The following is a 26,157-nucleotide window of genomic DNA, read 5'->3' on the forward strand; positions in this document are numbered from 1 at the left end:
AAAGGCCTTTTTTGATTAGGCCAATTAAAATTAATTGATAGATTTTCATCCCCGCCCGCCCCTCTGAAATCTTCCCGCCCCGATTTTTTTCATTTTTGATAAAATTACGATTTCCGGATTTTGTTCATTTCCGTTACCGGTAACCGTCAATAATTTCGTTTCGTGTAAAATTTCCTGTTTCAAATTTCGGTTTTCGTATTTCTTAGAGTATTCTTACTGAATGATTAAGTCAATATATTCTGCTGATCTATGATGACAACATCATTTACCGAGAATAGAGATTGATTACGAGAAGGGCATGAAATATTCGGGTTACGAGTATAATTACGCTGTGTTCAAGAACGCAAATCACCGCAAGTCACACCTTCGATCTATTTTATTTATACAATGAGGGTACCCATACAATGACTTTGTGTCAAGAAATTTGGACTGTGAATGAAACCCAAAAGCGTAAGAATCGTGGAACACATTTGACTGGAATAAAGAAATTGACACGAGCATGAAATTTTTAGATTGGTGACCGTATTGAGTTGAGAAAATCAATAAACATACGCATTTTTAATTTATTAATTTTAGTAAGCTCTTAGATTAAGAATTAGCCATGTCTTTCGTTTTTTGTAGAAAAAACAGCAAACATTATCTTTCCCAATACCCATGATAGAGTCATTAAACAACTTTATGTTCTACATTGTAACTATATATGCATCTTGGAGTCATCTTGCATATTAAGGACCAAGCCTATTATTTCAACACCGTTTGAGTTTTCATTTTATTCTGTACTTATCGTACTAGCATTGCATACCAATGCATTTGCTTCATTTGATTAGGACAACAAAACATTGCTTAGAAAGAAATACATTTGATGTAGATAGTCCAACTGAAAAGAGCATTTCTCCACATTTCTGCTGTGTTTTATAAAATAGGTTTCTAAAGCGGCAATTACATGTAGAACAGTGGTTGCCAAATCATATATATTTATGAATTTCAAAAAGCGGCACCAGCATATGGAGTATATGTGTCTCAATTGATACATGACTCTAAATCTAGCTCAAAGTACCGTTAGTACGTTGATTTTTGTTGAACGAGGAATACTGCTTTCTCAAAAGTTGCTAAGACAGGGCTATAAATCAATCAAATTAAGGTCATCACTCAAGCAATTTTATGGTCGCCATCATGAGCTGATAGGCCATTATGACAAAAGTGTGTCAGCAATCATATATATCTCTGTGATATTCTTCCTCAGTCGTAACAACCTTCTATCATTACCGAGCTGAACAAAGAAGTAACATGACGGGTGTCGTATATGGTGCAGGTAATGCTTACCCTTCAGGAGCATTTGATTTCACTCCAGGAATTTAGTGGAGTTCGTGTTGTTTCCTACTTATTATTTGTAACTGTTGATGTAAATGTCTTTTGGTTTTATGAGTCTCTGGTTACTCCTTGGTTTTGATTGTTATTGTTTATGGATGTATACACATGATATAAGCTTATTATTATACTGCATATATGAATAACACGTGACAAGAAGGTTTCATATGAAATAAAATTTAAAAAATAAAATACTCCCACCCGCCCCATTTTTTTAAAAATTGCCTTACTATGAATTCAGAAAGTAATATATGGAAGTGTTTAACGACCTTGACTGGCTATAAAGCCCTTGCACGGTCGGTAGAAAGTAATGTGTGTGGGTTGCTGTTTATCAATATTGTTGTTCAAATCAGCATCATTTTGCATGCCGAATTTTAAAGCAATTAAATTACTTATTTTAGAAAACTCAACACACAATTAATGCGGTCAACTTAAAAAGTATGGTTTTACTTTCAATGCAATACAGATGAACATGTATAAGTTATAAAATGATCGACATCAAAAAAACTTTTCTGAATTATTTGTTAAACTATATATATGTGCCAATCTTCAACAATAGACTTAAGTCTCTATAAATTAAGCATGTTTAGCTATACTTTGACCTCTGAGTCTAGAAAAGTTTAATTAGCTGTTGATGTAGGTGGTAAGAATTTTAATGCTTTATACATGTAGCTAGCTGTGTCAAGTGTTTTCAATAGCCTTGACTGACTGATAAGATATAAAAGGTTGATTTGACTCATTTATCTACCTTCAATTTTCTTTATAAACTTTTGAAAAAAAAATTAGACAGGCTGAAGATTTAACAAGATTATTTTTAATTACTTGGGGGAAAAAAACAAGGTGTTGGCAAATAGCTGTCCAATTCTTAACCGTCTCGTTAACGCTTGCAAGAAAACCCACAGTGCTATTGACATAAGCATGTGATATCCAAGGCCATGTTTTCTACATTGTATATATGGAAGCTGCATTCATGGCTAATTGTTTTATTGATCACTCTTTCATTCATGATCATATGAGTTAAAATATTTAATGAATTGATATCAAACTGAGCTTTTCTTGGGAGCTATAGACGGATATCTTCACTTTAGTCAACACTTAGCTCAATAACCCAAGGATATTTCATTAGGTTTCGTATTTAAATTACGACCTAATGACATAATCAACTGTTTGACCAGCGGTCAGTGAAAAATGTAAATACCACTGTTTATCTGAAGATTCATCTTTACACATTCCTTATATAGTCTTAATTGCTTGATTGGTTAAGTCAATGGTTTACCTTAAATACCTGTACGCACAGGTAAATACAAGTGTTACTTGTAATACAAGGTGGTTTTCTGTAACACCATGCTTCATTGAACACAATCTATTTATAATTCATTCACCTAGAAAATATTTACGCCTTTGACCGGTAGTTTATGATTATCACATTTAACTATTTTGTAGAATTGGAATATAGAAGAACTTTAGAAAAATGGCTAACGTCGATGCAGCCTTTCGTGTGATTGACCCTAGGAGTAAAAAGTCAGTGTTTCATATATGGAGAATTGAGGTAAAGTTTGTATGTTAGTTTTTCAATTAAACAAGCTTTAGTGTGAACTAATTTGTAAAAATATTTGTGTCGGTGAGTTGAAATATAGAGGCGTGGCATTGATTATTACATATTAAAGTTGCAGTACAAATCTTTATTTTTCAGTAGTAATTGCCAAAGGTGGGGTCATTGGATTTTAATAAAACAGGTTTTCATAAAAATTTAAATAAATACATTGTACCGGTATAAGGCTATTTGATTAAGTGTTTCATATTTGACTACTATTGAATGCCATTAATTTCTGAACTTTTAAAAATCGATTAAACAATTATTAATGGAAATCACATGGGTACAGGTTATTGTGACTGATTAGGAGAAGAGTAATGATCAGTAAATCAGAGAAGGTTTATATTATATGAGGCCTCTTTTATCTTGAATCTTAGGACTACCTATTAGTTAAGACATAGAAAGAAGGTGCATGTATCATGTGTATTGGCCCTTTTGTTTAGGGGGTCAGTTTATTTAGGTTTCAGAAGGTAAGGGTTAAGTCCTAGATTGGTATATATATATATATGTATACAAGTCCCATGCCAATTTTCTTTACGGCTGGTCAGTATATGTTTGGGGATCATGGGTTTAAGGTTAAGGATAAGATAGATTAGGGGTTTAGGAGACAGCTTTATAAATGCATGTATCATAGTCCATAATGGATTTATTCTGAGGTTCCCTGACCATTTTTCTTTACAATGGACGTCAGTCTATATTTAGGGGTTCAATTAGGTTAGGGTAAGGATAAGAAAGAACATGGGGTTATGCAACAGTTTTATGAATGCATGTAGTTCTAGATGCCTTTATACTGGTGCCCCTTGCCATTTTCTTCAGAGTGGGTCAGTAGATTTTTTGGGTAAGATAGGTTAGGTTTAGGTTAAGATAGAACTTAAGGGGTTAGGTGACAGTTGCGATCTGTTCTTTAGTTCCTAAGCTTCTAGTGGTACTTCTCAGTAATAGTAAGACAAAGTATTGTAATAGGACTTTGCAAGCATTAATTCATTACATTATATTCCAGAGGGGTAAAGGTTCATTACATAATGCCCAAAGAATATATCAAAAATATTTGTTGTCATACATGTCAGATTTAATGACAAATAATTTTCAAGACATCTTACATCTGAGAAATAAGAACCAGGTTTAGAATAACCAGTGTCTTAAAAATCAGGCCAAAACATCAAATTATTAGTAAGACAGAAATTTAACATTTCTATTAACTAGGGTATGTGGGCTAATTAAATTTGAAATGCTTTCAGAGTTTAACTGGGTGCAAATGGAAGTCATTTAAATTTCTGTTTAGTCGACATTTCTATGTGTTAAAAATAATTGCTACCTAATTCAGTAAAAGGAAATATAAATTCGGAATATGAATATAAATAGATGTGGGGTATAAACATCAATAAGACACACAACCAAAAGATGCACAATAAACTTAAGGAGGCTCGAGGGTATAAAAATTTTAGAAAAAAAATAAACATTTGTTTTTCATTACAAATTTTATTTATTACCTTTTGTAGTTGTTACTTTATCATATGGTACAAAAAACATTCAAAACTATTAATTCGTGTTGGCCCCAGATGACTTTTAAAATGTAAACATCATTGAAAAAGTTCCAAATTATCTCCCTTTGGTGGAAATATGCCATTTTTTTGCTTTAAAATTGAAATATCTCTTTTAACTCATCGGTGACCTATATTTTTTAATATAATTTCGATATATGCTGTACTTAAACTAAATTATTGTAAAATTTGAGCGATTTCTGTAATAAATTTCTTTTTTTATTTCGATATTACCTTTATTTCTCCTATTAGTTCAACAGAAAAAAACCACTTTTACAAAGATGTATGCTTCTTTCGAAGGCAGATTGTGAGCGCAAATGAACGGTGACCCCAATTTTTTATTTTATTTTTCTATTAACTATAAGATAAAGTTCATTTATAGAAAAATATATAGAAATCCTATATAAATGATTTAGACCCGCAAACCCCCTTAAGAGAAATATGCATCATTAAAATGAAAATTTAAACAAACAGCTGATTGCATTTATATATGTAACTGATAACTTAATAAAGAGTCTTATATTTTTTAATTACATTTTTAGGTCTTAATTATGATTAAAATAAAGAAAATTAACTTAAACTGATCCAGCTTGTAAGAAAAGTATATATATGTATATAAGGCTGAAGGGTTGCCTTAAGGAGGTAGACCTAGGTTAAGGGAAATAACTCTTAAAATCATCAGTACGTTTATGTCAATCATTTTTTAAGAAAATATTCTAAGCTTCTAGGTTACATAGATTATTTTCAATCTGTTTCAGGTAAATGCTTAAAATACATTGATGAACTTGACTTTTACAAACGCTTAACTGATTTAAAGGGTCATCTCCCTGAACCAAGGTCTACCCCCTTAATTGCATACATCCACTTTATTTGAACTTAGGTGGATTGTTGTCTCATTGGCAATAATACCTCATCAGTCTTGTACAATTTTTTGTCAAAAAAGATATCAAAGAGAAGTGAACTTTTGTGTTTGATTAAATGGTGTTTAAATTATATCAACTCAGTCTACCTAAGTTATTTTCCCCTTTACCTTTAATCATTTCGGAATGCATTGAATATCGGATGTAATTTAAATTATAAAGGATGGTCTGTTAGAATCACACACATTCAAGGAGAAGCTATAAGCCAACAAAATATTTCAGCCTATTCTTATAATCTTTTGTATAATTAAGATATTTAAAAATGAAAATTAGACGTTTATCGATTGAATTTATATCTATGGAAAAGATTTTCTGGTTAGATTTGTCAGAAATGTATATGTTTAATGATAAACAAAGGTATGCATGTAAAGTTTGTTACTTATTTTAAGGTTAGATATACTCGTGTAGGTTTAAGGCAATGAGATGAAATATAGTAGTATGATAAAATAAGGTCTGGCAATGAGACAACAGTTATGGATTCATTACTGTAAAAACAGAAATTACTGTGTGCATTTGTTATTGGGATTTTTCACTGAAGGTCAATTGCAAGTTTTAATTAATTAAAATATGATTACAAGAGAGTCAATCCGCATAAAGATCTGTAATTCAGTTATCAGAAAGTAAGTTCTTATTGCTATACTCACCATGTTGCATTATTCGCATTAGTAAAAACCTTGCAAAAATGAATTTACAGTATTATTTTGAATTACCAATTTGTGTGAGTACAGGTTAATTTTCAATGCAGTACAATTTACCCTTTTTCATATATTATGGAGCTTTAAAATTACCGTCAGTTTGTTATGACCTTTCTTTTTCTTTAATGTCAGCGTTAAACAAAATTTGTAATGACCTTCTAGTCTTTGACCATCAGTCTTAAAGCAAAAGATTTGTTACTGATTTTATCAACAGTTTCATTTGTCTAACTTATTTTCCTACTGTTTGTTTTTGAAGTGTTACTTTGATAATGTTTAAAGTACAGTAGACATTAAAAATAAATTAATTTCATAAATGACCTTGTTTTTTACGCATTTAACAAATTTAGCTCAGAAGATGTGAGTCTGGTTAGCTTTACAAACCATTGAATGCATGGTCCATTACTCCTTCCTTAGAAAAGCCTACAACTGTAATGTTACCTTAAATTGTCTGATATACACCTGAGGTATTGGAAATACATAAAACTTTTTATAAGCCTTATTGTTTCCTCATTATAAATAAAAGCTAAGCGACTATTTATGGTTTTATCAATAGAGAATGCCATAATGATGATGATAATGTCAGGATTAATGTAGTATTGATGAGCTGAATTATCTCCCCATGGAATTATCAATGCAATAATATTAATACTTACAAACATGTAGTTTACATAAGTATTATATGTCAAATATATAAATCACATGTATAATACAACAATGTACAAAATATATAGTGTAAAAAGTCTTTTATCTGTTTTATTATGTTGACTGCAACAAAGTGAGACAGGCATACTGTTTCCAGCATTGGTGTTTGTGTGGGCAGTATGATCATTAATTGTTTATTTTAGAGCATTTATATTTCCTGATGATGTCAGCTCAGTGCTTTGTAAGCAACAAATTAATTTTCTATCATTGATTTGATACTGCTGCTTGTGGGTGGACTGTTTATCCCCAAAGGTATCATTAGCCCAGTAGGCTGTGCATTGCCCCTTTAGAAATAATTAAGAAAACTTAAATTTCCAACTCCATAAGGCATAGTTGACCTTAGATTGTGTTGATAATTCTTTCAAGGTCTCCCTAAACAATCTACATGAGCTGCACATGAAGGTAAATCCAGAAAAGGTAACGACCTGAGATTTGTTGGCTATTTTTTCAAGGTCTCTATTGGTTATATAGCTCTTCAAGTATTTGATGCATTCTTGATGTAAATCCAGAAGCTTGTCTTAAAGTTTATACACATGATTTATAAAGTGTTCATTTTATTTTGTAATAAATTTCAATTATTAATATAATCTATTTTTATATGTTGTAGAAAATGAATGTAGTATCTGTACCCAAGGAACAGTATGGTAACTTCTACAAAGGAGATTCATATATAGTATTATCTGTAAGTACAGGTCACACCTGTGTATTATGGACAACCTGAACTGTCATAGAATTGTCCATAATATACAGGCTATAGAGTGATCTTAATCAAACTTTTCATTTGTATGTCTATTTAGTGCAAGTTTTCCTTATAATTTTATCATTGTAACTTTCAACTGTGTTTCTCTTAGCTTAGTTTCATCATGTTAATCTATTATACCATGTAAATTGTATGGAAAGGTTTTACCCCAGTATAAATTTGTTTGCTAATAATTAAACTGTGTGTTCTATAAAGATAAGAATTTTGGGATGATTGCCAATAAGACAACTCTCCACAAAGACCAAATGAAACATAAATTAACAACTATAGGTGACAATTATCAAAGTCCATACTGCATAGTCAGCTATAAAAGGCCCTAAAATGTTTGTGCTTGTTTTACTAACCTTGGGAGAGCTGTATAGCCAGTCAAGGTCATTAAAAACTCCTATCATCATACTTGTTTTCTTCAAAATTCGATTTTTATAGTTTTGAGGTATTAATGGAGTAACTATTCTATAACAACACTAAGCTACTTGAATGATATCTATTTAGTTTCACAAAGACATCTTCTTCAATTCATATTAGTACAAATTATCATGGATTTCATATATAAGAGTTGAAAAAATACACATTTTGCCGTTGTTAAACGTAGTCACAGAAGATGAAAATACAGAAATCAATTTTTAAAAATCAATTTGCAGTACATAACAGATGCTAGCTACTGCATGTGCACTTAACCAAAAAATAAAATAAACTGTATTATCTCATTATGAAATGCATGCTATTTTCAAATCAGATCGCTGAGGAGGGAGACGAGAGAGGTTGTAATGTGAAGGTATTGCTTTGTTTTTGCCACGATCAGTCGGTCATTTTACTGCAATAATTTTGTTTTGCTTCACAGCTTTTCAGTTTTATGAAGTCGCATTTAGGACAGTGGATAATATTATTAAGAACATAGATGACATTTTCCAGGCTTTCATATATATATATTTGATTAGAAGCTTCCACCAATATATCTATAGCTCCAACCATCTTTTATACTTATTTTAGAATTTATAGAACTGAAATTTGCAAGCAACAGTTATATATTTTACTGTCAGAATTTAGAGAACTGAAATTTTCAAGTAACAGTCATATATTTTACTGTCAGAACTTAGAGAACTGAATTTGCAAGCAACATCATATGTTTTACTGTCAAAAACTGAGTTTAAAAGTTTTTGTAGTAGGCTGTCAAAAATTATTTGTGGTGGTAAATAAGTTGATTGATGTGGATAATTTCTAATTCTAATATGGCTTTTTTTCCAGAGGAATGTAACATTAAATAACTCTTAAAAAAATAATGGTTTTTGGGATTATCATGATTATGCCTTTGTCTCAGGTTCCTAAAACATTTCTTTTTTTAAATTTGTGAACCTTAATTGATGAAGCAAATTTTTCTAAGAAGAGTTTCTCACTTTATGATTATTATCTTCAAAGATTCTATTACTGACTAAGTATGTGCACATTTTATCACTCCTATTCACTACTATTTTTCAACACGTACATTCTTTTTATCTAGATGATGATATTGCCTCAGTTCACTCTATTGTTAGATAATAAAAAAACTTCTAGGTCTAAAATTTTTTAAACACAAAAAACTTATTTGTCTAATTTTAAACCGAAAAAACTTGACAAAGACAAACAAAAGATATGGAGTAAATGTATAATAAACCATGACACAAAGACAAACAAAAAATATGGAGTAAATGTATAATAAACCATGACACAAAACCAGTACATGTATAATAAACCATGACACAAAACCTGTATAATAAACCATGACACAAAACCAGTACATGCACAGCAAAAAAAAACAAAAAACTTGAAGGAACAGTTGATTATTTGTATTTCGTTTACCAGTTTATACCATTACCTTTTCTAGTACATGTAGTATAATGCTTTTGGTCGGGTATCTATTTTTAAGCTCATCTTTTCACAAAAAGCTTTTTTATAGAGTGGCAGTCAACAGTAATTCCTCTTACAGGGTAGTCACATATACTTTTGCATGTGTACATTTTTTAGTATCATAGATTTGAAGTACTGAAAATATACCTGTGTAGTGAACTCCTGTTTTTAAGTACTTCCAAATAATGGTACTATTTCAGAACCTTTATTTTACAGTACTACCTAGTATTCCTACAATTTTTATGTACCCATTGATTTGATAATTTACTCATATTTTATACATTTGGAGTACTTTGATTAGTTTAAACATATTTATTTATAGTGGATTGGGAAACAAGTTTTGCTACTTATATTAATCCCTTTCCACTTTGCGGGTGCGAGTGCTGCCTTGTAGCGGCATTAGCCTTCTCTTTTTCGAAATCTACAAGGGTGTCTTTAACGTGCAAGAGATATGGCTCTCTCTTAACACTTTGATTATTACATTTTCTGTAAAAATTTAAATAACATTACACTACTGATGAGTTCAAAGCAACTACCAAAAGTATGGTTGATACATTTTTGTACTTTTATAGTTCATATGTTTATGACTTATAATGTTCTCTGACCAAAAGTACAAAATTGGTACATTTGATTTGTACTAAAGAAACTTGTTTGAAATTCTATTTCTGTAGAATCATGGTACTGAAATAATAAGACCACAAAAATTTGAAAGTCTTCAATACAGTGATACATAGTAAGGGGACATTTTCTGTAGCTCTGAGTCAAAGTACTAAAAAAATGTACATGTGCAAAAGTACTGTCATGTTTAAATTGCTTCTTTCTACAAGTTCCCCAGCTTTAAACTGTAGACTAATGGGGCTATGTAATTATACTACTGCAGATTCGTTATTTTTCGTGGGATACCAATTTTTGGGGTTTTTAGGTTAACTACAAACAAGATACCAGGACTAAATTTTATATATACGCCAGACGCGTGTTTCGTCTACAAAAGACTCATCAGTGACGCTCGAATCCAAAAAAGTTAAAAAAGGCCAAATAAAGTACGAAGTTGAAGAGCATTGAGATCTAAAATTCCTAAAAGTGTTGCCAAATTTTACAACCAAAACTAAATGCAGTGAAACTTTCATTGCTGTAATTCATATTGAAGTCTACATTGTTTAAATGGTTCACAACAATTAAGGGGGAAAGATTTCTGAAATATTACTATCTAATAATTTTGAAGAAACTGACAAAAATCCGATGATCTGATTTCCTTTATTTCTTGATTTTGTGTGTTTGTGTGTGGCTAATGCAGATTTTTCGTAAATTTTGCTGGTCTAAAATTTTAAAGCTCTGACTATAATAGTTTAAATCAGATTTTTTCAGATTACATAATTTTATGTAGGATCTATAAACTCTGGATTCAGTATTATATCCAGAATTCCCTTTTTTTGTGGATTTCATAGATAAAGATGAACCACCAATTTAAATGTTCAATATATTGGCTTGTAAATATCGACAAAAAATACAAAAAGGAAAGTCTGTTATTAAAAGGCAAAATCAAAACCTCAATCACATCAAGCAAATGGATAAAAACTTATATACTCCTATTTCGTACAGCCATTTTCTTATATAACAATGGTGGATTAAACTTTTGGTGTTATAGCTAGATGAACCTCTCACTTGTATGATAGTCGCAAAAAATCCCATTGAAAATAAATGAATCTATACTGATAATAATGTTATGTTCCAGCATTTCAAAACTTTAGAACAATAGCAAAGTTAAAATAACCCAACCAAACTGGAATTTTGATTATCAAGAAATAATTTTTAAATATAAGTACTTTCATGCCCATGTGACTTAAACCTTGTGTAAACTTGTTGATATCTAAAACTAAATGATTGATATATGAACACTAAAATTTAGTTTATATGGTTATTTTAGGCTGCCTGTATTGTATATATCAGGTTACTTCACTCAGTGTATCTATAACAATTAATATATGTTTTCATTCCAGATGAAAGAAATTAAAGGCGTCTTTGATGTTCATATACATTTCTGGTTAGGTTCTGACACAACTCAGGTAATTAACTTATTTATACAGTCATGTGACCCTACTCAATTCAAGGATACTTTTATTTTTCATTATGCTCTTTCTCACTGTGATTAAATTTGTCATTTTGAATTTACTTTATTTACTTCTAAATAAGTATAGATTATAACATGCCTTTTTCCATATTGGTCCTGCATGGTATCACCCCGATACTCCCATATCTGCCCAAGACTTCAGCCAAGGGCCAATATGGGCCGAGATATGATACCAGGGCCAATATGAAAAAGGGCATGTTATAATCTATTTATCACATATTATTGTTCTAGAGATAAAAGAAAAAAAAAAATTTATAACAATTTAATGAAACATAACAGGTAAAATCATAAACATTTAATCACAAAAGTGTTATCAATTGTTGTTAATGATGCAATGAAGTCACATCATTTGGAATCAGGGCACAATAACCAATATACTCTTTTTTGCCCCGGGTAATTTTGAGGTTATTACATATGCAAAACCTAACGTATTCGTAAAAAATGTGTGATTAGAAGATTTTCATTTTACATATTCCACATTCATAAAGATTTTTATTTGCGTTATTTTTCTGTTTGCAAAATTTTTGAAAATGAATCATTCACTTTGCTCTTTCAACAACAGTTATTTTAAAAGAAAAGGTGAGAAAGAAATATCAAACCAACAAACAGAATTTAAAAAAAATGCTATCTGGAGTTTGAAAAATGATCAAGATATATAACAAACAAAGACTGGTGACCTTCAGAATCATGTCTTGTTTTTTAAAGCAATTGCTTTTATGCTATGGCCATCTTTGTGACCCAGATCAGAGACTCCGCCCATATCAAGCCATAGTATTTTGTTAAACAGGCTCCTGGTCTGTCATTCTTTAACACCTATGTATGTTTTCTAATGCAATACATAGCTTGAAACTTTAAAAAAACGTTTGTGGATTTAAGAAGTTTCAGAATATGTTCTTGTAGATTTATTTTTGTATTTAAAGGGTCAACCGTTTGACTATCAAATAACATAGAAGTCCGAGTGAAAAAAAGTACATTTTTATAACTGCGATTCCATTTTCCGCCGTTCGTACGATGTTTCAACAAAATATGGATTCATTCCAGTTGTTGATTTAGTATTGAAAATTTAACTGAATTATCTCCTATTAAATACGGTTTTATATGTTTAATTTGTGTTTCTTTAAGAGGTCAGGTGCTCTTGTTCATTCATAAAATTATCGTTCATTCATACATTTATCGTAAAATCAAAATCACTACACAGGTTAATGCGTAGTGTCAAATGATTACCTGTAATCTAAAAATAGACAAACTTTGTTTGCGCAAATAATTGTGGAACGAAACCCTTGTTGAAAACACATAACAATAAGTTCGTGTTCCTTTTCTGTCAAAACTCCGTAATATTTATCGATCACCTTACTAATAAAATGGACCCGTCCAAACGTAGTAGATGCCAAGTCGGTCCAGATGAAGAGATATTTCAATTTGGAATTTTCTAGTTACATAGATTGAAAAAAAGTACGTCTTTTTAAATATCATGATAAAAACTGGGTATGCATAACAAATGTCAGATGAAACCATTATCCTCGTCTTTTCAGTGAACAAGTCTACTACGTTTGTTGACACTCGACGGTCCACCGTGTTAGCAATTTTATTTCACATGTTTTCGAAATATTGAAGATCATTTTTCGCAATGTTTCCTGAAAATTGATAAATGTCAAAGCAACGTAGAGCTGTTTGTTCTTGTTCGTATAATAAAATTGAGAATGGAAATGGGGAATGTGTCAAAGAGACAACAACCCGACCATAGAAAAACATACAACAGCAGAAGGTCACCAACAGGTCTTCAATGCAGCGAAAAATTCCCGCACCCGGAGGCGTCCTTCAACTGGCCCTAAACAATACATATACTAGTTCAGTGATAACGATTTAATGTCATGTTTGTCTGTGATGACCCCCCTTTTCGGGATTGCATGATAATTATAGTTATCTCGTACCCACATGCACTTGTTTCTATCCATAGGAAGGTCGACTATCCATATAAAACTATTTTGGATAGAAACAAGTGCCTGTGCTCGTACCGCATCAGAAGGACATACATGTATATCAACTGAGCAATAATGTTTGGAACTTAGTTTTAAAAATGATGACAAAGTACCATTATGAAAATATTTTTATTAAGCTGAAATATACATTTATTCTTTACATGTTTATGTCTTGTAAGATATTTTATTTCTTTCCCGTTTTTTAACATTTGCGTCTGGAAAGTTGAAATGTTTTAACTTAATCATTTGTGTTAATGGTTAAATATAAATTAATAATGAAAATTGTTAAAATTAAATCAATAAAGGAAATTATTGCCCAGTTACAAACACTACCAGGGGATAATCCATGATGATTTCTTTTTGAGTTATATGTTTCAGCACATGTATATTTGACCCCAACTTTAGCCTGGTAAACGTGTTTTCTCCTTGTGAAATATAAAACATATTAAAAATGACTTTCTGCTAAAGTCTTTTATTTTTATAAAGTTAAAACCTTCTTACTTCTAACTAGACAAAACTCATGTCAGGTTTAATTATTATATATAAGTCCCCAAACATTAACATGACAGCAATTGCTTTTACAGCCTTTAAGGCTTTGATTTGGTAAAGATTGCATGAAAGGCAAGCAAACCCTATGGTACTGACTTATTATCTCTACTGCTTAGAAATACAAAATCATAACATTCTATACATCGTCGACCTTCTCCCTCTTAAAGTTTAAAGATATTATATGTTTCCAAGTTGATTTTATTCCTAAAAAAGAGGGATCTAGCTTCCATTTTTGGACAAAATCTCTAAAGTCTGTTTAGCAGTCTTCATGAAACTTTTGTGACTGGATTATATCTATTAAAACATTATCCATTTAGTTTTTGTTTTATAAATATCTGATAAGACACTGAGGACATGTGGAATTTTATTCTTTGAAAAAGCAAACAGGCTTATCATGTGCTAATGGGGCAGCTCTTTAATTCTTCTGGTAGTCACATACTTCCTGTTTCCCAAAACTTTGACTTACAGTTGGAGTATGCTTAGAGGAACAATGCTTGTATTCTGCTAATTATAATTCACAAAACAGTTTCACTTTCAGACATACATTTCATGGTAAATATTTTGTAATATTTTACTATTACATACTTTGATTTTAACTGTTAACATTTATATTTTAGGATGAGGCAGGTGTAGCAGCCTACAAGACAGTTGAACTGGATGATTATATGGGAGGGGGACCAGTACAACACAGAGAAGTGGAAGGACATGAATCTAAACTGTTTATGAATTATTTCAAACCAAAAGGAGGCATGAAGTAAGCTTGGACATAACCAATGAATTTTCATGAAAATTAGTTTCTTTTGGCTTATTGAATTATGGAATGGACCCTATCCCCTTTTTAGCTCACCTGGCCTAAAGGGCCAAGTGAGCTTTTCCCATCACTTGGCTCCTGTCGTCATTAACTTTTACCAAAATCTTCTCCTTTGAAATTACTGGGCCAAGTTTAACCAAACTTGGCCACAATCATCATTAGTTTAAGAAATGTGTCCAGTGACCCAGCCAACCAACCAAAATGGCCACCATGACTAAAAATAGAACATAGGGGTAAAATGTAGATTTTGGCTTATAACTCTGAAACCAAGGCATTTAGAGCAAATTCCATCGGGGTAAAATTGTTTATCAGGTCAATTTCTATCTTCCCTGAAATTTTCAGATGAATTTGACAACTGGTTGTTGGGTTGCTGCCCCTGAATTGGTAATTTTAAGGAAATTTTCCTGTTTTTGGTTATTATCTTGAATATAACTATAGATAGATAAAAACTGTAAACAGCAATAATGTTCAGCACAGTAAGATCTACAAAAAGTCAACATGACCAAAATGGTCAGTTGACCCCTTAAGGAGTTATTGCCCTTTATAGTATTTTTTTACCAATTTTTCATAAATTTTTGTTATCTTTTACAAAAATCTTCTCTTCTGAAACTACTGGGTCAAATTTAACCAAACTTAGCCACAATCATTATTAGGGTATCTTGATTAAAAGATATGTCCGGTGACCTGGCCGCCATGGCTAAAAATAGAACATAGGGGGTGAAATGTAGATTTTGGCTTATAACTATGAAACCAAAGCATTTAGAGAAAACCTGACGGGGTTAAATTGTTAATTAAGTCAATATCTATCTGCCCTGAAAGTTTTAGATGAATTGGACAACTGGTTGTTGGGTTGCTGCCCCCCAATTGGTATTTTATAAAGAAATTTTGCTGTTTTTGGTTATTATCTTGAATACTATTAAGACCTCTAGTTTTTTTTTTCGTTAAAAATTTTTTTTCTGTTAATATTCCTTTATATTTAAACTAATTATATTTGTTCTTGATTTTGATTTTTCAATAACAGTAATTTATATATGATGCCCTTTTTCGTATTTCCACAAGGCAGGAAAGATTGTAAATTTTAATATCTATACGTTTGCCTTCAACACTTTTAATGCACCAAATTTCCATTTAATCATACAAATATGGACATGTATCAAAAACTTTGTTTAACAGGTATATGAAACCTATAGAATTTTTCATAGTGAAAATTGTGAAGAAAAAAATTTAGAAAAAATCTCCTTTCTTATAATTTTGATAGCATGATTTTCATACAGCATTCATGAAATCTCATTTTAAATCTTTTTTTTAATAATTTTTCAACAATTACAATATTAAGTGCACACCAAGATTTCTGAATTTACAATAACCCAAATTATTTTCAGATATCTTGAAGGTGGCCATGCTTCAGGATTCAATCATGTAGAACATAAATTCAGACAGAGATTATTACATGTTAAAGGAAAGCATCATGTTAGAGTGACAGAGGTATGTTATAATGTAATTGTATGATTACTTTGTATATTTTCAATTCATCAGGGCTGTTCCATTAAGATGGATATGGGAAAATAGGAAGGGACTTTTGAAATCCTCCCACAACTAACATGCTTTCTATATCACTATGCAAATCTGATTGCATCATATAGACATACATCAATAAGGATTCATGACCCACATTTATAAATAAAACTAACTTTCCTACCCTTCTACCATGTCCATTTTAATTTAATACCCATAAAAAATTCTTTATATATTATTTTAATAGCTGTATACAATAAGTAAAAAGAATAACTGGGTTAGAATTGTCATTTAGAAATTCAATAGTAAAAAGCACTGAAAAAGGATCATCAAATTCTCTATACATGGATATATACAAAAAGGAACAGTCAATAACTTCTACAAAAAGAAATTGTCAATCAAGTTACAATATTCTTTTTATTTGCTGCAAATAAGCAGACAAAACATATATCTGTGTCCACAATTTATATCACATGAGCTTTCTGATATAATGCTTTATAATTACATTGTATATATTCTGTTAAAACCTTTATCACCTGCAAAAAAGGAGACCAGACATAAATCTTTGTCCACAAGTTTACATTACATTTGCTTTTAGACATATAAATGCATTGTATGGTATTTTTTAAATCACCGGCAAATAAGCAAGCAATGAATATATCACAGTTTAATATTTGTGATATTTGGCATAACTCCACATATCTACATTGTTTATATTTTGTTAATAAGCAGACAAGGCAAAAATCTGTGTCCACAATTTTGTTTCACATATGCTTTGGAACATCATGATATATATTCTTATTTATTTTGTTAAAATCATGTATCTACTGCACATAAGCAGGCAAGACATATGTCTGTGTCCACAATTTTATTTCACATGCGTTCTAAGACATGATAATGTTATATCTTTACATGTATATTTTAAAACTTTGATTACCAGCAAATTAGCAGGCAAGGCATTAATCTGTGTCCACAGTTTTGCTTCACATGTGCTTTGAGACATAATAATGTTATATCTTTACATATATATTTTAAAACTTTGATTACCAGCTGGAAGTAAGTTATGATTTTGTTGTATACACAGATTGGCTAAATCATGCATGCTACCGGTCACTTTGATGTTATGGCTTAGTTTGGGATACAGAAAGAGAAAGTTTTCAGAAAGGGAGTTATTTCCCTTTACCCTGTTATGTAGGAAAGACCACCTTTAATCCTTTGATTTTTATACCCCTAGTTAAAAGAGTAAATTGTTATCCCTGTACTGGGTAGAAGAAGGGAGATATATGTTTAAGTTATAAAGATATTTTTCTAATATTTGAGAACCAAATTATTTCCTTAAATTTCAACAGGGGGAATGTAACATGAATGATTTAAATCCCTTAATTTTAGGATGAGATTTTTTTTATCTCTCAACATTTGCTTTGTTAAAATTAAAATTGCATCATTCTTTGTCATTGCTCTGTGTGTTTGCTAGAAAAAAAATAGTTACTAAAAGCTTTAAGCAAACTTTATTTTCTTATCATATTCAATCAAGTTTATCCATAAAGAATGGGAAACAAATATTTTCTAATAAAATAGATCAAAATAGCAAATATCATGCTAGGAATAATTAATGACAATATTATAGTTATATTTTTAGTTTATTAGAACGCTATTTTTATAATTATTTAAACATTGAGCTAGTGAAATTTTTCCCCAAACTAAAATATAGGTTTGATTTTTTTCCAAGTTGAGTGTATCTCACATTGAAATCACTGGCATCATTCAATCATTATGGGCAAAGTTGTTTAGTACCTACAGTTTACTGCAGGCAATATAGACAGAAGAAGTTTTCAGGGTACATGCATCGTATATATATATATCAGACTTGAGTGTACTGGATGTTAATGAAGGGTATAAATCAGACTTGAGTGTACTGGATGTTATTGGAAGGTCAGGTGACGTAACACAGAGCATTCATTATATTCATGTACTGTTTGTACAGATTCTGTATCTGCAATTTAAACTAATATAGTATGGTCTGGCTTAAAAAGATCAACAGGACTACAAAAATATCTCGTTTTTGTTTGTTTATGTATAATTTCAGTTTCTCACTTATCTTTTAAAAGTATAATCTTACACTTTGCTGACATAATCAAGGACTCTGAATACTATTTTGAAATAAATTTTCAACATTTCTTGTGAGAAATATATTTCTTTAAAAATATGATTGTTGCAAAAATTTGAAATCTGAATAGAAAAGTTCCAAAATGAGATCATTTTTATTGCTCAAATGAGATTATTTTGCCCAAAACATATACATAATTCAAACTGTGGATATACCAGAACAGTTAAATATGAGGATGTTATATATTGTAATTAATTTAATTTTAGAGTTGTATATGAAATACATTACACCTATGAATATGCATGTGATTGAAGACATTCCTTATTGCATGTTTAATGGTGTTAAAAGTATCCCCAGAATCCTACCTGTTCAGGTGTTGTGTAACATCACTCTCATTGATTGGAAAAACTTTAGGTGAAGATTGTTTACGCCAAGGTTCAAGAAAAAAGATAATCACTAATTAAAAATTGAAGGTGGGCATTTTGCGGTATTTAAAAATTCAGGACATCAATAGGGACCCCATAAAGGCATAAACTGACATATTTATTTAGTTTGGCCTTAATCATGGAATGATCAATCAATATTTGTTTCATAAACCAGCTAGGATACTATCTTTAATAAGCCAAGAATTTTGAAATAGCTTTACTGTTTGCGGAGTCTTTGTGGAAAACTTTGCCAGTGGTATTTTCTATTCTTAGCAAAAAAGATTATTGAAAGAATAGATCAATTGTGGAGTTGATATTTATTCAGAAGAATGGCTTCTTTTCTTGCTTAATTTTCTATTTTCTCTGAAGATGCTATAGCTTTGAGTGCAGACATGATAAAAAGAAATTTTTCTGGACTATCTACTGGGGAATGGATTAATTTTGATGGCCATGCCTTTTATTTATGTTTTTGTGTGCATATGGAATTCAGTATACATGTATATGTGTTGCAGTTTTGTTTAAAAAATGTTGAATTATTTTTAAAAGCTTTGCTATACGGACAACTTACCAAGAACAAAGACTACTATTGTAATGTACTATTAAATAAAATACTTTATGACAAATTTTTAACTGAATGGTTTTCAACTAACACAAGATTGTTCACTATTTGAGAGGAAACAATATTTTAAAATTGGTTTTTGCTTGGAAATTTATGTTTCCTGTTTATTAAAACTTTAAACAGTGTTTATTTGTGTATGCTGTTTGAAATCATTTGAATAAAAAATTTTAAAACAATAATCCTAATACATTCTTGATTTTTTATTGTTCATTATGTTGCTTTCAAAAAAAATTAAGGACAATAAAAATGTTAGGAAATACCAAATTCTGCTTTGCTTTGATTCTTTGAGTTTTGCTAGAATACAATTGGTAGTGTAACATAGTTTACATTGAAATACTTCTTCTTTAAGTAGAAATTAACATTTGTGAAAAGCTGAATTATTTGTTTATACATTTTTGAGAAATGATATAAAGAATTAAGTTTTTAGATGTGAAAATATTAAACAAATTATCAGATCTTAATTTGAATAGGAAAATTTGAAATAAGACATAAAGCATTTTGTAAAATTTATAAAATCAAGGCTTGAAAGGATTTAAGTCCTTGTAAAAAAGTATACTGTACTGTTACACTGGATTGCACCAACTTTATTGTTCAATTTGTCAAGATTTAGTATATATGCTGTTCTATGATAGTATTACATATATATTATTCAAATGTAGTGTCAAAATATATATGTCTTACGATGTGTAGCAATTTATTTTGAAAAATGATTTTACAGTTTCTTTACCAGCTTTTATTTGTATTTTTAGGCAGCAGGTATGCAGTGGTCAGCCATGAATCATGGTGATGTGTTCATTCTTGATTTGGGTCGTGTGTTGTTTGTATGGAATGGAAAAGAAGCTAGTGTCACAGAAAAACGAATGGTATGTATATAACTGTAAAACAAAAAACAAAATTATTTTTTTTTTTACAATAAATTCTAGTGCATCATTAATTTGGTGTTTCAATATGATGCACATTGATTATACCATTTTCCTTGCAATCTTGAGTTCACTTCAACCATTAATTATGGTACCAAAAAGATACATGTTTTCCATGTAGTCTGAATGTGCTACCACCGATTTCAATGAGTTTGTAGGAAAGGGTTTGTCTTTGGTTAGCTTGCTTACTAACTGAACGGTGAAGTCATTGTTATGTTAGGTAAACTATCCTCTTTAAGAGTAGACTAGACGGACAAATAACCCATCTATCTGTCTGTAGGACTAGGGTACTTCGAAAGGAGAGAAGCATACCTTACCCAACAATGACTTCACTGTTGAGCTAGCAAGCAAGCTAACTAAAGATATTACCTTTAGCTACAAACTCATTGAAATCGGCTGTAATCTTAAAACCATGAAGTTAAACCAGCAAAACAAACCACAAAAATTGATGCCTAAAAATAAAAATATCTTTACGATATATCATGTAGAGACAAGCAAAAGATACAAGAGGAACATTCAAAATTATAAGTCGAAAATAAACTGACAAGATCATGGCTAAAAAAAAATCTGATCTTTTAATATATTTATATCTAGGGATGTATGCATGCCAGCAGTTTACGAGACGAGAGAGCAGGTAAAATGAAAACCAACATTATCATCGTAGAAGATGGAACAGAAGATAAAATGGACCCAGACGAATTAAAAGTAATTTCATTTATTTGAGAATTTCATTGGCTGTTAATATTTGTGTGGGAAATGCTGTCATGAAATCTATTATTGTCATATGATTGACATGTGACTATCTTACTAAGTGTAAATCAAAGATTCTAGTATTTGTCAAATCAACCATTATTTTCTTTAAGGGTTCTTATACTTTAGGTTATGAATCATTTATGGTAAGGGAATGGTTATGTAATGTTCTAAGTATTAAGGTAAGATTTTATTGTTTGCTGCAAGTCAGGGCTAGGTTAAGGGTTAGTTTAGTATAGGTCTATGTAATTGGGACCCATAAAACTTAGAAAAGGCCTTTAAAAACAGAATTATTCTTATTTCAAAAGAATGTGTTTATTGATCATGCACTACAAACTTAAAAATTGTAAGTGTTCAAAATGAAAGTTTGTATGATTTATGAGTCTTAATCAAAGACAACAAAGATATTTCATATGTTCAAATTCTGAACTGTTACATTAACAGTTACAAAAAGTGATGATGTCATGTCCCGGCACGCGTTTCTTACCACAACATGTTACAAAAACAAAACCTTCAACATTTCATTGGCTGAAACGGATTAACAAAGTTTTTGAATGTGATGCAAAAGTTTTTGTCTGCAGATAATAGACGTATTTACACTTAAGTATGCAAATTTGTCCGCCTTTACTTAAAATCACACAGGTTCCCGTAAACTTTGACATCCTAATTTCATATATTTGACGTCACAATTTAAAAGCAATTGTTGCTGGACGTCAAAAGTTGATTCGGAGTCGATCTAAGGTCATTCGGAGGCAAGATACAGCTAAATACCAAAAGTGTAAATATGTTTATAGCAGTATTCAGAATGTTCACAATGCTAATCTTATTACAGAAAATCATGGTGACATTAACTGGTAACTGACGATAGCTAGACCTCAGCCAGCATATAACAATTTATTTTCACATCTGGGTTTCTGACAGTTCTGGCCCTTAAGGGTTTAAAATATCTTTGTTGATTTCATTGTGCAGGAATTTCAAAACCTTGTTCAATGCATTGAAATGGACAGTGAAAAATTAAGGTAAATTTTGTGGAAAAAGTGTTTTCAAAAATTTCTCAAAATACACTACAAACATGCATGTACTATGCGGTATGGGCTTTGCTCATTGTTGAAGGCCATACGGTGACCTATAGTTGTTTTAATGTCTGTGTCATTTTGGTCTTTTGTGGATAGTTGTCTCATTGGCAATCATACCACATCTTCTTTTTTATATGTAGTTTGTATAACATATTTTGCTATTTCTAACTTCAGATGTTCTCACAACATCTTCCATTAAATGAGAGAAATGAAATTCAATCAAAAGAAGCTGGAGGATCAGATGACAAAATGGACAGGAAACATGTTATCAAATTATATGTGTAAGTCAAATTGTTATTATTTAATTTTACACTCTTCATAAAATTATATGTGTAAGTCAAATTTTTATTATTTAATTTTACACTCTTCATAAAATTATATGTGTAAGGCCAACATTAAAAATATCTTTGTTTCCCCTCTCCCGACTGAGGTTGTTAGGGTATGGGTAGGTAGGTAGGCAAATTATTTTATTTTATTCCTTGATATGGTTTTCTATATTGAATTTGTACAAAATTCAACAGGTAAGGCTGAAGTCAAGAAAAGTGGGGTATTCCCTGTATTCTAATTCAGTGTACACCACAGTTTTCTGGTGTTAAAAAAAACAGTATACAGGACCCTTCTTTTTTCTTCCTATTCATTTAATGTAATGAAATCTACAAAAGCGCACATTCTACTTGTGATAACAATGCTTAATGATAGCATGTGTTTTTTTAGTTAGAAAATCAAGCTTATTTCAAGTCTAATTTAACTCACAACAAAACAATTCCTTTGTTCACTAATTCATACCTTGATCATCAATTATGAGATGACAAAAAGATACATGTATGTTAATCACTTGGGAATTGAAATTCAATGAATAAAATTTTTCAATAGAAGTGAACATAATCAGTTATGTTCAGTTACACCTGGATCATGCAGCTTGGTCAATTGATTCCTAAACAAAGATTTGTATGTTTTTTCAAGTTCTAGAAGAAACAAGGCTTCACTTTATATTCATGTTTTGTATTTCCTAAAATACTTTTAATAAGTATTTACGAATTCTACTGATGCAGTTATAACGTTAAAATGTGTCCTTTTGTAATTTTCATGCCATAAATGAAATCCCATTTAAACTGGGTTTTTTTTACACCAGAAAACAGGGACGTTCCCTAAAAGCAGGGAATACATGTATCCCACATTTCCTGACTTGTGCCCAACCTGTTCAAAGACAAAGTAGATAGATTTTAAAGCACGAGTCAGACCATTTTTACTCAAAGTCTTTAAGATTTTATCCTTTAAACAGGAACAGAGGTTAGACACAAAGCAAATCAAGATGCACTCAGCGGGTTGAAAGATGCTTCAGGTTTTTTTTATTTTTAAAAAAAGATCACCCTTGCACACAAACAAATCGTGTGGAAAGCATTTTGTTTGTTTTCCTTGATTCCGAATCATGTAGACGCTTCAATGCAAAAATACCTTGATTTAAAACACTCATTGAATACAGCATCGGAAAGGTATCACCAAAACCCAACGATCATTGACTACAGCATCGGAAAGATATCACTAATAACCAACATAGCAACAAAAAAAAATAGTGGACAAGAATGGCCAATAAAATTTTTCGGGTCGCGTTGATTTTACCGGGTCGGTCGTGTGAGGGGAAACAAACAATATTTTATTTTTGGCCTAAGTCAAATTGTTTTTATTTAATTTTACACTCTTCATAAAATTATTAGTGTAAGTCAAATTGTTATTATTTAATTTTACACTCTTCATAAAATTATATGTGTAAGTCAAATTGTTATTATTTAATTTTACACTCTTCATAAAATTATATGTGTAAGTCAAATTGTTATTATTTAATTTTACACTCTTCATAAAATTATATGTGTAAGTAGATATGTCTCCTAATTACATGTGTAAGTAAATATGTCCCCTAATGACATGTGTAAGTAAATATGTCTCCTAATTACATGTGTAAGTAAATGTGTCTCCTAATTACATGTGTAAGTAAATATGTCTCCTAATTATATGTGTAAGTAAATACAGTACTGAGGTTTCACTTATTTTTATGGGTTGAGGAAAATTGTTTTTTTTCATGAAATGATTATGAAACATCTCTTAATAATTTAACTATTACATTTTACAGGTGTTCTGAAGATGAGGGTACACTTAAAGTATCTGAGGTTAAATCTGGTCCCCTGTCCAGGAAAGATATGAATTCTGGCGTAAGTATCTGAGGTTAAATCTGGTCCACTGCCTAGGAAAGATATGAATTCTGGGGTAAGTATCTGAGGTTAAATCTGGTCCACTGCCTAGGAAAGATATGAATTCTGGGGTAAGTATCAGAGGTTAAATCTGGTCCAGTCTCTAGGACATATATGAATTCTGGGGTAAGTATCAGAGGTTAAATCTGGTCCAGTCTCTAGGACATATATGAATTCTGGGGTAAGTATCAGAGGTTAAATCTGGTCCAGTCTCTAGGACATATATGAATTCTGGGGTAAGACGGACAATTGATCTAATAATTTATAGTATTATTCACATGATCACTGTAAAAACTAGGAGACATTTAGAAAATGCAAAATTTTAATGAAAAATTGTAGATTTGTTCATCTAAAATTTTTTGAGAAAACAGGATAGGTTTTGCCTTGTTGAAGGACTTTTTAGTAGTGCTTTGTTATTTATCATTTTGTCATGATAAATGTCTATTAATGGGATTATATTATATATTCATTGATATATAGATAGGATGATTGATACAAGTTTTTAATTCAATTATTTTTTATTATTTTTGTATTTCAGGACTCCTACATTATAGACAATGGTAGCCAAGGTTTATGGACCTGGATTGGTAAAGGCTCATCAAAGAAAGAAAGATCAGAAGCTATGAGAAATGCAATAGTATGTTGTTTTAGGTTTTCAATAATGGCCTTTTGTACTTATATAAGTTGCAATTTGAATGAATTCCTCTAAAAACTGTGGTTAATTGTTATTTTACTTTAAAGGTAAAGCAAAATTGTAAATTCAGAAATTGCTTCATGCATGTCTGATTCCAATGATTGAAAAATAGAGTGAGATTAATTATTACAAGATCAGGATATGCTACCTACAACTTGCATGCTATCCAAATTTAAACAAAATCGAAATTGTATTATTGTTACAGTAAAAACATCTTAACATGTATTAAAGGTTGGAGGACCTACAGATTGTAAGTGTTTATTTAGAGACAATACTGCAATATGATGTTTATTTTTAGGGTTTTATAAATAAGAAAGGGTTAGATCCCAATACTAGTGTAACCAGAGTTGTAGAAGGTGGAGAACCAACAGATTTCAAATGTTTATTTAGAGACTGGCCACAACCTAAAGTTGAAGGAAAAGTTTACAGTAGAAATAGAGTTGGTGAGTATAACAAAATTACAAATACTGGAAACTTGCATGTATTTTCAAAATCTGTTTTTTTTTCAAGTGATATTTTATCAATCTGTGGATTAAACATTTTCTGAGTGGACAGTATTATATCCTGACAAACTTACTGCACAATTTCTGAAGTTTTTTCTAATTTTAACCAGAAAGATTGCTTTTAAAGAATTTAATTTTTCTAACTAGAAAGGGATAACTTAAGATCCAGGATAATTGAAATATGAGTGAAAGGAGATGTAAAACTACCACCTACAACACAATTTAAACAAATCATATATCTCAAGGCCAACATACAATCTTCATCAAGGGCAAACACCCATGCATTATGCCTTAGTCTAGAAAGCAGACCAGACACAAAGACCAAATTTAAAGAAAAGACCCCTTGTACATGAATCCTGATGACATTTGTA

At 30.7% G+C, this 26,157-nt stretch overlaps 1 protein-coding gene across 5 annotated transcripts in view; it reads left to right on the plus strand.

Annotated features, from left to right (window-relative positions):
- LOC143059104 (advillin-like) overlaps positions 1-26,157 on the plus strand; it is a 60,186-nt gene that overhangs the window by 17,993 nt on the left and 16,036 nt on the right. For 3 of the 5 annotated variants that reach the window (XM_076232593.1, XM_076232598.1, XM_076232595.1), the window contains 12 exons: positions 2,812-2,917; positions 7,428-7,502; positions 8,317-8,355; positions 11,462-11,527; positions 14,738-14,874; positions 16,314-16,416; positions 20,347-20,460; positions 21,112-21,222; positions 22,518-22,624; positions 24,472-24,550; positions 25,128-25,226; positions 25,582-25,726. In XM_076232593.1, coding sequence (XP_076088708.1) covers positions 2,840-2,917; positions 7,428-7,502; positions 8,317-8,355; positions 11,462-11,527; positions 14,738-14,874; positions 16,314-16,416; positions 20,347-20,460; positions 21,112-21,222; positions 22,518-22,624; positions 24,472-24,550; positions 25,128-25,226; positions 25,582-25,726 — 1,153 coding nt within the window. In that variant the 5' untranslated portion in view covers positions 2,812-2,839. Of the gene's footprint in view, positions 1-2,747; positions 2,918-7,427; positions 7,503-8,316; positions 8,356-11,461; positions 11,528-14,737; positions 14,875-16,313; positions 16,417-20,346; positions 20,461-21,111; positions 21,223-22,517; positions 22,625-24,471; positions 24,551-25,127; positions 25,227-25,581; positions 25,727-26,157 lie in introns of those variants that run through there. The other 2 variants (XM_076232594.1, XM_076232597.1) reach the window with 2 other exon arrangements.

This window comes from Mytilus galloprovincialis, chromosome 14 (assembly GCF_965363235.1).
Source record: "Mytilus galloprovincialis chromosome 14, xbMytGall1.hap1.1, whole genome shotgun sequence".
NCBI lineage: Eukaryota > Metazoa > Mollusca > Bivalvia > Mytilida > Mytilidae > Mytilus > Mytilus galloprovincialis.